A 15,316-nucleotide genomic window follows, 5' to 3' on the forward strand; every position below is an offset into this window, starting at 1 on the left:
GGGATTGTCCAACTCAAAACTGCAGAGATCTTTTTGACATCCAAACTTATTCTGCTGGGAGAGATGCAATGTTCCCTCTAATTTTTTCCATCCATGTGCGGAATACATTTAGTTACGTGCACTGAGGTAATGTGCAGGTGTGAGCCACGAGTAGAAACAAAAAACCAAGACATAATATATGTTTTCAAAAAGTTACCATAGGGGATAATTATTCCAGCCAGGAGAGTTTAGGCATTTTAAAACTCACTAGTCAAAGAATTAAATTTTAGTGTAAGACAGAAATAAAAATTATGAAATGCATTGACCAATCAAAAACCTAAAATAACACACTTTGAAAGAATAAAATGACAGAGAATATATGTGCATTGCAGGAAGTACCAAGAAGTAACAATAACACAAGTATGTCTTGGGACGTGAGTGTAAAAGACTGTGTGTGTGTGTGTGTGTGTGTGTGCTGCTGGGACGTTTCTGAGAGATGCCGTGCACTACTTCTTGGAGGCACTCACTGAAAGTTCTCCTGCTCCTGAGCCCTGTCCCCCCCCCCCCCCCCCCCGCCCTTGCTCTGGGGAGATGAGGGAAGTCTCTGAGACCATGCGCTGTCTCAAAGGGCCTCACTCACTACCCGGAAGGTTCATTCAGCTCTCAGACCACAGCGGCTCTCTCCTGCTCCCAGTCCTGAGCCCTATCCCCTCTCCCCTGCTTTGCGGAGATGGGGTTTCAGGGGCAGGGGAAAGGGGTGATATCAGCACCTCTCCTCTCCCCTCCGCTCTGCACAGCTAGCAGGAGGGGCTCTGGAGCAATGTGGCTGCAAAGCGGGTGGAAAGGGGCACCTGACCACGCTGCTGGATGTGCGCAGCTCTGCTAATTAATTAGCATAGAGGAAACAAGAGAGATGGTATACCTAGGGCTGTCGATAAATCGCAGTTAATTCATGTGATTTAACTAAAGAAAATTAATCACGATTAATTGCAGTTTTAATCAAACTGTTAAACAGAATACCAATTGAAATTTATTAAATATTTTGGATGTTTTTCTACTTTTTCATATATATTGTATTCTGTGTTGTAATTGAAATCAAAGTGTATATTATTTTTTATTACAAATATTTGCACTGTAAAAATGATAAAATAAATAGTATTTTTCAATTTACCTCATACAAGTATTGTAGTGCAGTCTTTGTCCTGAAAGTGCAACTTACAAATGTAGATTTTTGTTTTGTTACATAACTGTGCTCAAAAACAAAACAGTCCACTCAGTGCTACTTCTTGTTCAGCCAATTGCTAAGACAAACAAGTTTGTAATACTGCCCTCTTCTTATTTACAAAGTCACCAGAAAGTGAGAATAGGCATTTGCATGACACTTTTGTAGCCAGCATTGCAAGATATTTATATGCCAGATATGCTAAACATTCGTATGCCCCTTCATGCTTGGGCCACCATTCTAGAGGACATGCTTCAAAGCTGATGGCGCTTGTTTAAAAAAAAAAATGCATTAATTAAATTTGTGACTGAACCCCTTCGGGAAGATTGTATATCCTCTGCTCTGTTTTACCAGCATTCTGCCATATACTTCATGTTATAGTCTTGGTTGATGACCCAGCACATGTTGTTCATTTTAAGAACACTTTCACTGCAGATTTGACAAAATGCAAAGGAGGTACCAATGTGAGTTTTCTAAAGATAGCTACAGCACTCGACCCAAGGTTTAAGAATCTGAAGTGCCTTCCAAAATGTGAAAGGGACGAGGTATGCAGCATGCTTTCAGAAGTTTTAAAAAAGCAACACTCCAACGGAGAAACTACAGAACCCAAGCCACCAAAAAAAAAAAAAAAATCCACCTTCTGCTGGTGGTGACTCAGATAATGAAAATGAACATGTGTCGGTCCGCACTGCTTTTGATTGTTATTGAGCAGAACCCATCATCAGCATGGACACATGTCCCCTGGAATGGTGGTTGAAGCATGAAGGGACATATGAATCTTTAGCGCATCTGGCACATAAATTTCTTGCGACGTCGGCTACAGCAGTGCCATGAGAAAGCAGGTGACATTGTAAACAAGAAGTGGGCAGGATTATCTCCTGCAAACGTAAACAAACTTGTTTGAGCGATTGGCTGAACAAGAAGTAGGACTGAGTGGACTTGCAGGCTCTGAAATTTTACATTGTTTTATTTTTGAATGCAGTTTTGGTTCATAATTCTACATTTGTAAGTTCAACTTTCATGATAAAGAGTTTGCACTACAGTACTTGTATTAGGTGAATTAAAAAATACTATTTCTTGGGTTTTTTTTTTACAGTGTATATTTATTTTTGATTGCAAATATTTGAAGTGAGTACTGTGCACTTTGTTGTAATTGAAATCAGTATATTTGAAAATGTAGAAAACATCCAAAAATATTTAAATAAATGGTATTCTATTATTGTTTAACAGTGCGATTAATTGCGATTAATTTTTTTAATTGACAGCCCTAAGTATAACCCAAGAAGTTCATAGAGGCCATTGTCCTTGGCTGTTAGGATACACACAGGTAGCAAAGGAGTTCTGTTTGGGGAATCCAATCCTGTCATTCTGTCTGGTTGCGTTCCATCTAAGGAGGCTGAACGTGCCCTTTTTCCCAGACCAGCCCTGAGACAGGACTTGAGGGGACACTTGGTGGCAAAGTGACCTCGTTCCCCACAGTACAGGCAGAGGTAATTCAGATGACGATATTCCTTCTCTCGATCTGAGAGGCGCCGTCTTGTCAGGTCTACCTGCGTGGGTTCGGGTTCAGCAATTGCCTGTGTGTGTGTGTGTGTGTGTGTGTGTGTGTGTCAGGAATGGGACAAGACTAGGCAGGGACCTTCCTTCTTTCCTGGCATCACTCAAACGGTTGTCAATTTGGATACATAGCTTCAAGTAGGGCAGCAGTGCTGTGGAGGTATCAACCCGGGCCAGTTTGTTTTTAATCTCATCGGTCAGGCCTAGATAGAAATGATAAATCTGTGCTGATTCATTCCAGGCCATGTCCGAGACCAGATGACGGAAGTGGGTGGCATAGGTTGCAACAGGACGGGGGCCTTGTTTGAGTGACTGCAGGGTAACTTTGGTAGAGCGGGCACAGTGTGGGTCATCAAACATGAATGAAAAGACACAAACGAATTCATCAAAGTCATTGAGAATCGGGTCTCCTTGCCCAATCCAGTGCTTTGCCTGTCAATAGGCTGGTGATGATCCCTACCTTGGTCTGGTTGTTTGGGTACATGGGTGGGCCCAACAGAACAGCAGGTGACATTGACTGAGGAACCCCAAAAATGTCTGATGGGTTCCCATCAAATTTCTCTGATAGTGGGATCTTTGGGCCTGGACTTTGGGCTGTTGTGCCTGATGGCACGAGGGGACCTGGGACCTGCGAACATAAGAAGGCATTTTTGCGTTGTAGCTAGGCCACTTGATTCTGGAGACCTTGAACTAGTTCTGCCATATCAGTGGCAGGATTGCCTGGAGACTTCATTTTAATTGTATGGGGTACCTACTGGAATAGGAGATCCATGTTGGCCACTGAGCCCAACTGGGTCTGCTCAAATTGTCAGAAACTGGAATGGGGAAGTTAAGGCCTAGTGGTTGGAGCTGGAATCAGGAGTCCAGGGCAGCAGCAAGAGCAGGGCTGGAGCAGGAGTAGGTACAGAGAGAGAATAAGAGCAAGGCTAGAGCAGGCTAAGGTTTGAGGAGTCTTGCCACTGTCAGGCAGGAGCGAGTTCCAAGCCCTGGAGTGACATTGAGCAGACTAAGGACATGTCTACACTACAAAATTAAGTCAACGTACAGCCACCACAGTAATTAAAGTGGCGTTTCACATCCACACTGTGCTGCTTCTGTTGGCAGTGTATGTCCTCATCCGGAGCGCTTCCACTGATTTAACTGTGTGGGGCATTGTGGGACGCGGGCAGTGGGGCTCCAGCTGTTAGCCCTGTGCAGGGATGACAAACAGGCGATGTATGTAACGCGTTGCCCTACTACATCGACCGAAGTGCTACGCCTCTTGTGGAGGTGGCATTATTGTGTCAATGTAGTGGGTGACTTACATCAGTGGGAGCTACATTTTACAGAATTAGGTCGACATAAGCTGCCTTACATCAACCTAATTCGGTAGTGTAGACCAGGCCTGAGTTGCTTTTCCTCCTGTGAGGTTTATATATACCTGGTCTGGGAACCACAAGACCAGTTCCTGCTTGTTGATTGTCTGGAACATAACTACAACGTTAAGTGAGGAGATACTGTATTTAAAAGCCGTTCCAAAATCTGGCTCAGTTTCTTAGTGTAGATGGGGCCTGTGTGCAGCTGTGATGTAGAAACATGCCAGCCATCAAACCTCCTTTTGCAAGCTTCGTATTCAGTGAATTACCAATCTCTCTTCTAAATTGTCAGACCAGTTAATCTCTAATTTAGCTTGTTTTAGGATATGGGTTAGTATATGTTTAAATGTTCTCTAGGGCAGTGTTTCTCAATGACTGGTCCATGGACTGACACCAGTCCCTGAGATCTCCCTGACACAGTTTAGAAAGGCAGAAAGCCGGTGCCTAGTATCAAAAAGGTTGAGAAACGCTGCTCTAGGGTAGGTACCTCAAAGGTGCAGCATATCACCCAAATTGCCACAGTAAGGCTACACATTTTGATTGGGTTGTGATTTTAAATAGTTTACATTATTTTTATTACATTAGAACCTCCATTTTACAAACTGATTTTTTTTGAGCACCATATGGGCCATTTTTCTTGACTTGGGGTGGGAGAAAGTCACCTAAGAAGTGATATTGATGAAGAGCAAGTCAACATCCCTTCACATTGCAATGGCTGTCACTTTGCAGTGGTTTTGAAGAACAAGGAGAAAGCAGTGCAGTGCACCATACCTGTTGTAACTTTGAAATGTTCCGTTTTATGACCGTCTCAATTCCCAGTTAGTTTATATAATAGGGTTTCTACTGTGCAGATCTTTTCTGTCTGCCTTTAAATTCACTGTTATGATGTTTTTTTTGGGAGGAATATTTTATTTTAATATTTAAGATTATTTACAGCAAGACATTAGTTTTATATTGTCTTGTTTTGTATAGGTACATGTCTGTGGCAGGGCGTTGCTGGGGAAGCCTCCATCAGCTCCTGCTACTTCAGCCCCAATCAGGGGAATAGATTGGGGGTGGGTAAATAGCCTAGGTTTGCCTAATGACTGACTGCACCTGCCAGCCTCATTAGGTAGGAGCTGTAAGGCTTGGAGGAAGTGAGTAGAAGGCGGGGCGGAGACCACGAGAGTCGGGAGGCTCAGGGAGATGTAGGAGCCTGCTACTCTGTTGGTGACCAGGCCTGTTAGGCCAAGGCACTGTAAATAGCCTGTATATAGTAGGACACTGGTGGTGGAAAACAGACACAAATAAAGGGCCTGGGTGTTGCCCCAGCTTGGAGTGTCCCTGAGTCTGTGAGGAGCGGGGCCAAGGGGTTGGATACGCAAGGGCACGCCATGCAGCCCGTTATAATGTCTTATTCCAGAATTAACAATATTCATCAATGTGTTGTATATTGGCCATATATGATTACCATTTCTCCCCCCCCCCCAATTATTTAAACACAAATGTAATATGATAAATATATATTTAACCATTTATATTAATTTTCATTGTGGGAAGCTAAATGTTCCCCCAGTGATGCAGGAGCGCACAGTGTCAGCAGAAGAAAGAGAGAGCTAGAGGAGGAGTGGTTATGTAATTCAGGTGTCCTCTGTGTATATCCTTCTTGACTATCCTATAACTATAGGATTACCATGTCTATATCAAAGCATCTCTGTGATTTCAGTATTTCTATTATATTGTTTTTGTGTGCAATGTATACTTTTACTTTTATCCATTTAAAAAAAAAATCTCTTGCACTGTTTTCATAATGTTTGTCTTCCACTACAAGATATTGTATTCATAGTTTTTTCCAGTGAGCTATAATAGTGATCGTCTGGGTCCACAAATTTAAGTTTGCCTTTTTTGGTATAAAGAGCAAGAGCAAAACTAGCTTCTTTACTCCCAGTTTGAGTCCTTTTAACATGCAGTTTCTCAGTACAGTATGTGTCTTGAAGTCCTGTTGAGTTCTATCTCTAATATTTTTTCTTCTTTCAGGATGGTTTTCAATTTTTTTTACCATCCAGAGTTCCCAACCTGGCTATTTTGCATTTCATATAGATATCCGGGGTAATATATATTTTGTTATATAGAGATGGAGAGACATACTTTATAGTATGTTATATAGTACTGAACTTGCACTAATTGATTAGTGTTAGAGCCAGTACTTATAATTTGCATTATCTGATTCCATTTGCAGTGGTGTTATAGCTGTGTTGGTCCCAGGATATTAGAAAGACAAGGTGGGTGAGATGTATCTTTTATTGGACCAGCTTCTGTTGGTGAAAGAGACAAGCTTCCAAGCTACACACAGTTCTTCCGTTCTGGACTTGTGTAGCTTGAAAGCTTCTCTCTTTCACCAACAGAAGTTGGTCCAATAAAAGATATTACCTCACCAACCTTTTCTATTATTTTATTCCATTCTTTTGCTGCTGTTTCATATTTACAGTCTATATTCCATAACAGCTTTATGCAGTTTGTTTTTTAAAAACACAGTCATGAGGTTATACATTCCAGCAGTAATCTTGATTGCTGAAACTTCAAGCACGTGTATACAATTTTCTAATACTGATAGCTTTAGTTCTTTTCTTCCCTGGAAGTTAATAAAGTTAAGCAATCTGTATCAACTCATATTATGCTTTATTTTATTTTTTTAATATATCACTTACATCTATTTTAAGGGTTGTCCATCCTAATGAAATCCTTCCACTTATCAGAGTGACATTTGCCCCAACATTTAAAAACTTCCTTATTCTACCTCTGTTTGAAGGTACTTTTTTTTTATTTTCAATATTACCAAGATTTGCTCTTTTTGTTTGGTCAAGTGCCTTACATACACTCAATTAGTAAGTGCATTTTTAATTAATAGGTGATATTTTATGGGTGCTGGAATTTTGGGGTATGAATCCAATATACAATTATATAAAGAGATTGGGTTTGTCAGTTTCTTTTCTCTCTGTATCCATGATGGATTTTCTCTATTAGACTGGTATTGAAATGGATTTCTAATTTGTGCAGACCTATAGTATGCCTTGAATGGTGATGGATGATGTCTTTCACTTACTGATGACTTCTGTGTCACCCTGTTTTAGTTCATGCCCATGGATCTCTAGTACACTTTAAGAGAGTTTCATAGCCATGAGAGGCAGCATGGTCTGGTAGCTACATCAAGAGACTTGAGTTTTGTTCCTGGCTCTCTTCTGACTTGCTGAGACTTTAGGCAGGTCATGGGTTGCTTTTCTCCCTAATCTTTAAAATGGAGATAATACTAACTTTGTGAAGCACTTGGATATACTTGGACGGAAGATACTATACAAGTGCAAACTATTATTGCTCCCAGCACAGGAGTATGATTTATACTGATTTATCTATGTTTTTTTTGCAGTTGGAGTGCCTCAAACTTATTGCCTCTCAGAAATTCACAGACAAGCGCATTGGGTACTTAGGTGCCATGCTGCTACTGGATGAGAGACAGGATGTCCACCTTCTCATGACCAACTGCATCAAGAAGTAAGACTACCCTCTCCTTCCCCATCAACAAATGTGTGTAGGGATTCAGAACCACGGTTAGGCTCCTGATAATAACTTTTTGGACGCCTCAATTCTCCACTGGCATTTAGTTTGAAAAGGGGGAACTTCAGTCTAGAAATCCCTAATGCCACTAGCAGTGCCCTGGCCATGTTTGAGTCACCTTACGTGTTTGCTTGCTGCTAAGCTCCAGGCTGCTATGGCTCTAAAAAGTTTTTGAAACTTGGTGCGTAAGCAGAGAGCCACCGAATGCGTGAAACTTCCGTGTCTTGGGCATTTACTTGGTGATGGTGTGTGATTAGTGGCTGAGAGAATGGAACATCCTGTCATGAAAACTTTCCTTAAAAGAAAAGGAAGCTAATATGGTTGTAATGGGCTTTCTGTAGCTGGTGGAACAGCTTCTAGAGATGCTGAGGGGGCAGTTACCTTCTCATCTTGCAGCAGAGCAAGCCCTGATGGAATAATTAAGGGTAGCACAAAATCACTTGGGGCTCATCCACACCATACATATGACTGAATTCAGAGGATCTGGTTATAACACAACTACAATATGTAGTGTAGACTGGACCTTAGGCTAAAGCCCTGAGCAGTGCTGCAGCCATCTTGTACTGGTCCCCTGACTCAATTGTATTTATAAATATAGGTGATAAGTTGTGTGACTCTAGCTCTACTCTGTTCTGAGAGTTTGGCCTGGTTGGGTGTGGTGTTGTGATGGGGCACTGGTTGGCTGCAAGGGCAAGGCAGCACCTTTCTGGGATGTGGTGTTCAGCTGGTTTGGAATCTCCCTGAGCTGTGAACAGTAACAGACAGGAAACTGTGAGGCTTCCATAAGGATGTTATTGAAGGCGAGTAGGTTTGAATGGAGAGCAAGGTGTAGAAAATCAGTGTTTTCTTTTTGATGAGGCCTCCTTTTTCAGGGTGGGGAAGGGGGGAAGCCAGTCAGGGGAGCTGGGAGATTAAGATTTATTTTTTTTATTTAGATTTCTCAGATACTCTAGGCACAATCACAGGCGAGTATCTGAGAAATCTAAATAAAAAATTAAATCTGTCTCTCAGTTCCCACTGCTGCCATTGCCTGTCCCCCAAAAGGGGATCCCATCAACAGGAGAACATTGATTTCCTACATCTTGTTCTGAATTCAGATGTGAATATCTCTGTTGTACCAAGTGGTGGGGTGAGCAAAGGAGTTTTGAACTGAAGACCCTTCACTGAAAATGCCTTGCCTCCAGCTAGCCCCCTTCCGCTTACATTAGGGGGCTGATTGTTGTATCCCCAAAGAAGTCTAATTTTAGGGGAACAGGTACTGGGAGTTGAGTTGGGAATTGTGCATACATCTGGTTTACATAACCTGGCATTTTTCTGACTATTATCTTTGTCTCCTCACCTTCCTCTTTCTGCTACCCCACCGCTTTGTCCTGTTTTAATCTAGATTGTAAGTTACTCAATGTGTCAACTGTCTTTCAGTGTTATGTAGGGTTTATAGTGAGACCGGATCTTGGCTGGAGACCCCAGTAGCTGCTGTGATACAAAAATTAAAAATAATTAATACACAAATCTTTGTGGAGGAGTTGTTGCCCATAGCACATACCTGACAAATTTGTAAAAACAAGGAAATGAGCAGTTAAGCCACGTAGCAGCACATATTCTATATCCCATCCTCAACCTTATCATTACCATAACTACTGGACACCACATGCCACAAACTTAACCCTGCCTTCCTTTTGCTTTTCTGCACATGTTCCTTTACCGGATTGTTTCCACCACATTTTATGGGTGTTTGGTGTAGTAGTTCGTTGTGTTGGGAGTTTGGTGAAGATAGGTGGTTAAGACAGTGATGGAAGCCGGGCATCCCTAAGGAAGCAGAGTTAAGGTTGCAGCAACATGGTCTGTGATGTCCAGGAGTTGTGGTAATGTAGGTGAAGGAGAGCAGGGTATGTTGTAGTAAGTGGCTTAACTTTTCACTTCCTTGCTTTTGTGGGTGTCAGGCATGCTTTGTGTGCAGCAACCCTAACTGCTTCACTACAGTGTGTGTGTTGAGGTTTTTATACTTACCTGGGGGTATGGGTTGAATGAGTGTGGAGGGGGTGGTAGGGAGTGAACACGAAGGGGGCAAAAGTACAGTTGCTGATAGAGAATATTTTATGCAGAGTTTTGTGTGCTTCTGGGACCCATCAGTCAGGTTTGTGTACCACCCCCACAGCTCCTCCAATCAGGCGTGTGTGCACAATGCATAAACTTTTCAGTGGTATCATGAATAGCTGCTTAAAAATTCCTGTCAATCTAAATAGTTTAAAACAGCTTTATCTGTTGTAGGAGATCAAGTCAGCAGACACCTCTCACCTTTTGAATGAATAAACAATATTTTTAAGATTGGTGATTGATCTATGAAAAGTACCTGACAAGGGGGAAAAAATCAGACAGAGCCCAAATTCAGAGGTTTCCCATTATAAATGTGTTCAGAGAAATCAAGCTACACAGAAAATCCAAAGGGCATGGAAACTGTTTGTGAAATATCTTGCTGATAAATTCCTGTTGTTCTCTGAGAGTAGTTGGTTTATGTCCTATTTTAAGCCCATTTTGGAACACAATCTTAATTATAAAGTCACTACCAGACACCTCTGTAATGCAGAGACCTTCATCAAACTGCTTTTGCCATTATTCTTTCTCATAGCTGGATCCCAGCACTTAGTCTCTGAACATCAGTAGATCTGGTTTTCTTAATTTGTTTTTGTGTTAGCATTTTTCCAGGGTGCAGCAACATCTTTTTCTTGTCCTGGGCACTTGACTATCATTCACACTACTTCCTCTAGCCAAGATAATGTCATCTAGTAGATTTTAGGGGGAATCTGAGGAGATGTAGTAACATCCCATCTTTCCACAATTACAGGGCCAGCTGAGAGGAAAACAGAGCAGGGAATTTTATTTCCTATGTGGTCTCTGCCATTTGAGTCCCAGACACGTTTGAGATCTGACTCTGACTTGGTTTTCAAACTGTTGTCTGTCAGGCCTCCAAGAGGCATTGCTATTTTCAAAACATTGTAAAACAAAGTAATTTAAAAGTAAGCGATAACTAAACACCCCTCCCTAAATGTGCATTATTGATCAAGTATTAACTTGTATTCCATATGGTTATCTAGGATTATCCAGTGACATAAGTGATCACATTGGTAATATCCAGGAATGATATCCAGTGTGCAAAGAGTTCCTGGGCAGCGGGTGGGGGGCACGTGTTGTGTTGTGTGGAAAAGTCCTTTTAGGTGACAGATGAGGAAGATTGTTGTAGCCTGCTGCACTGGGAAAGGCTTATTTATTGACGACTACATGTTCCAGATTAAGGGATTTTAGTTCTTGAATGCCAAATAGTCTGTAAAACAAGTTCTCATAGTTCCACTGTTCTCTCTTGCTATTCCATGTGCTACGTACACCTCTACCCTGATATAACACGACCCGATATAACATGAATTCGGATATAACGCTGTAAAGCAGTGCTCCGGGGGGCCGGGGCTGCACACTCCAGTGGATCAAAGCAAGTTCGATACAACGTGGTAAGATTTTTTAGCTCCCGAGGACAGCGTTATATCGAGGTAGAGGTGCACATGTTTTCAGGGCATCTCCAATCCACCAGGGAGTCTGTAAACTGCAGAGGCTCACCTTTTCTTCTTTTTAAACTTGGTCTTTAGGCAGGCCCAGCTGGGTGCATGACTCATCCTGCAATAAAACCAGGTACTTTTCGGGTGTCTAGGGCCTAAACTATCCTGTGCTGTTCTCTCCTTTCTCCAGGTAGTAGCTCTGCGTCCTTTTCAGGTAGTTTCCTAGGAGGGGTGAGGTGGGGGGAAGGGACGAGACAGTAGCAACTGAGGCTTCCTGTAGGCAAGAAGCTGCTGCGAATTCAAACATTAGTAGCCACTTAAGGTTCCTGTGGGCTGGAGTTTGGGAGACAGGAGCATCTTTGCTCCCATCAAGAACCTGAGGCAGTTTTGGTTGTGGAGGAAGCTGTGGCAAAAACATTTCTCTTGTTCAGTGGGAGACAGATGGGGTGGAAGTGTTTCCATACTGTCACTTATCTCCCCTCACCTCCTCCAAGAATCTGTGCCAGGCTTGAGAGAAACTACAGTGAAGTTGTCCATCAGCACCGTGGGTGGACCCCCCTCTTTGGGGAGGCTAGCCCCCCCGGCCCCACCCCTTCTGCCTGACGCTCCAATCCCACCCCCCAGAGCTCCCAGTCCCTTCTCTCTACCCCCGCCCCGCAGCAGGAGCCCCAAACCCCCCACCCTCTCATGGCTGGAGGAGCCCCGGGCCAGCCTGAGCTGCTGCTGGAGAATGGGAAACGCACTGCGCCTCCCCTCCTGAAAAAGCGACAGAGTCCTGTGGCACCTTATAGACTAACAGACGTATTGGAGCATGAGCTTTCGTTGGACGCCTCCGACGAAGTGGGTATTCACCCACGAAAGCTTATGCTCCAATACGTCTGTTAGTCTATAAGGTGCCATGGGACACTTTGCTGCTTTTACAGATCCAGACTAACATGGCTACCCCTCTGATACTTGACTCCCCTCCTGAGACCCCGAGCTGTCTGGCAGGAAAAGCAAAAGCTCTTCCCAAAGAATGCTCAGCTTTTACATGTGCCATGCAGGTTCCGGGGCAGCTGAGGAGACGGTATCTGCTGCTCAGCTTCCTGAGTTCATCAGTAATCTCTCTGGAGTCCAGTGTCGCTGCTTTTCCAGCTACATCCCTGAATGTACTCCATGAACCAGGCAAAGGTGGAGATGGGGATTAACCTGCTTGTGGGAGAAGTGCTAGATTGGGCCTCCCCTCTGTTAGCCCAGTACTCTCCAACTGGGATGACTCCTGTGGGAATTCTCAGCCATTTTTGACGACCACCCATGCCACGTGCACTTGGCATAGGCCGCCCTCTGGAAGCTTAGACAAGGCAAGGGCCTGCCACTTCAAACGCCGCCCATTTCTGATGACTGGTAGCTAATGTCTAGTGGAATATGGCAGTGCAACTGTGCCAGTTCCAAGAGGTAGAAGACAAGCTAGTTCATGTAGAGAAACCTACCTGACTCAACACCTTCGTTGATCTTCTCCTTTGTATTAACACCTGGGTGTGCAAGTGAGAGGAGGAGATGAAGGGAGCCCAACACAGCTATGCCCACCCACTGTGCACAGGCCCGAGGAACCAGGTCTTGAACTGATGTAGATGGATCTGGGTCACAAATGTTTGATCATGGAGGTAAAGGAAAGCCAGCAACTTAAGCTTTGTTTCTACTGAAGAACATTGGGACCCTCACTTGCACTCAATTCCCCTGCAATTAGCCAGGATCAACTTTGGTGCCACAGATAATTTTATACATGCAATGGTGGTCCAGACTCTACAAATTCTCCTTCAGCCCAAACCTTCACTGGACCTGGTAGCCACAATTGATGGGTTACCCTGTCATCCGGTCCAGGAACCCAGAAAACTGTTCTTTTCGAGGTTGGCGTGGGAGATTGCTGCAAGTTACAACATTTTCGGATCCGTTCGCTACACTTCCCAATAATATTCGCTATACTGTGGTTGGAGGAGCATGACCTGCATATCTCCAGGAGGGGGAAGAGCATCAACATTTCTTCCTATTATTGCCAAAAAATCTGCCTGCAACCCCGCTGTGAGCCAATCTCTGAACCTCAGGGAGGGTTGTTACCACTCTAGGGGTAACCTGGGCCAGCCAGAAAGAAATTGCCTTGAGCCCAAAACCCTGTCTCTCAAAGAAATACCAGGAACACACGTGATGTTTTTGAGAAAAAAAAATCGTGGACATCCTGCCCCCACACCAAGACCATGGTTTGCACAGCCTTTCATAGACCATAGATTGAAGGCCCCATATGGATTGATACATAAACTGGCAGCAGTGCACAACTATGTCCAAGAAAATCTTGAGAAGGGTTTCATCTGTCAATCTACCTCCCCAGCAGGGGCCCTAGTACTTTTTATACAGAAGGAGGATGGATCATTGTGTCTTTGCATGGACTGTTGAGCCCTAAATCAGGTCACAGTCCACAACCAGTATCCTCTGCCTCTTATCCTGGGATTGCTAAATCATGTGCGAACAGCCAGGATCTTCACAAAGGAAGACCTTTCGGGAGCTTACCACTGGGAGCATATAAGAGCCACCAATGAGTGGAAAACCCGCCTTTCATGCCCTGTACAGACACTTCGCATATTCAGTAATGCTGTTTGGCCTGACCAATGCCCCTGCAATTTTCCAACACTTTGTGAACGACATGTTCAAGGACATATTGGATAAATGTCATTTATCTCAATGTTATCCTCATGTTCTCCGAGAGCCAAGAACAACAGTGTCATTATGTTGGATCTGCTCTAGAAAGGCTGTAGAAGCATGGACTATATGCCAAACTGAAAAAATGCCTCTTTGACCAGCCTTTCCTCGAAGTTTTGGGCTATATCATCTCCCCAGGGGGCATTCAGATGGATTCCCAAAAGATAGCATCAATTCATGACTTAGTAGCTCCCTGGAAGCCCTGTGAATTATAACACTTCCTATGCTTTGCCAGTTTTTATTGGTTGGTTATTTCCGACTTCTCACGCAAAGTGGTTCCCCTGACTTCACTCCTTCGTAAGACCATTTGGTTCACTTGGTCACCCGAAGCCCACAATGCCTTCGCCCAGCATGACTTCATCCAGCTCAACTCCTCCTTCACCATGGCTCCCATCCTGGTGCACCACAATCCAACCTGCGTGTTCGTTGTGGAGGCCAATGTGTCCAACGTGGTCCATGGGGAGGTACTCTCTCAGAAGCTCCAAGCCCAGCAAGTCTTGCACCACTGCACATTTTTAGTCATCTCTTGCAAGCTCACCCTAGCAAAAATAAATTACAAAATACTAGATGAGCTGCTTGCAACTAAAACTGTGTTCGAGGAGTAGTGCCACCACCTCAAGGGGGTTTAGGTCTTCACAGACCATAAGCTTGAATATCTCTGCAAGCCCCAAATTTTAAATTGAAGGCGGCTAAGGTGGGCCCTGTTTTCTCTGTTCAAATTCACCATCATCTACCAACCTGGGTCCCAAAATGGAAAAGCTGATGCCTTCTCACGAAAAGGACAGTACTATCGTGAGGAGGGCAAGGAACCTACTGTTGTGCCACCATATCTTCTCAAACTCCGTAATTTCCTCAGTGCAGCTATTCACTAAGATCTGATCTCCCTTATTTGGTTTGCCTCGAAGGAGGACCCCTCACCTGGGAGCCACTGTTGTCTAGAAAGATTGTCTCACTTTGAAGCATCTTCTGAACAATAGACCTTCTTGCGAGCTAGACTGCCCGTTCCTGGGACCCTCTGGGTCTGCCAGCAAGTCAACTCTGTCACTTTCAAATTACAGCTGATCCCTGATCCCTTAAGGTACATTCCATGTGTTCCCCACATGTCCCTCCTAAAACCCTACAGTGATAACCCCTTCCCTGGCCAAACCAGTCCTCCATTTCTACTGCTCAAAGTCCAGGACTATAAAGAGTATGAGGTGCATGCCACCCTTAATTCCGTATGCACCTGGGGACACCTGTCCTCCCTTGTAGACTGGGAAGCATATAGACTTGAAGAGCTTACTTGACAACCTGCCTCCCATGTCCACGCCCCTAACCTGGTAAGAGAATTTGATGAG

General features: G+C 43.8%; 1 protein-coding gene across 5 annotated transcripts in view; it reads left to right on the forward strand.

Annotated features, from left to right (window-relative positions):
• The window catches only part of AP1G1 (adaptor related protein complex 1 subunit gamma 1), a 95,888-nt gene that overhangs the window by 34,500 nt on the left and 46,072 nt on the right, over positions 1 to 15,316 (forward strand). For all 5 annotated transcript variants that reach the window (XM_065567694.1, XM_065567693.1, XM_005310212.5 and 2 more), the window contains exon 3: positions 7,517 to 7,641. In XM_065567694.1, coding sequence (XP_065423766.1) covers positions 7,517 to 7,641 — 125 coding nt within the window. The remainder of the gene's footprint in view (positions 1 to 7,516; positions 7,642 to 15,316) is intronic.

Source organism: Chrysemys picta, chromosome 14, assembly GCF_011386835.1.
Source record: "Chrysemys picta bellii isolate R12L10 chromosome 14, ASM1138683v2, whole genome shotgun sequence".
NCBI lineage: Eukaryota > Metazoa > Chordata > Testudines > Emydidae > Chrysemys > Chrysemys picta.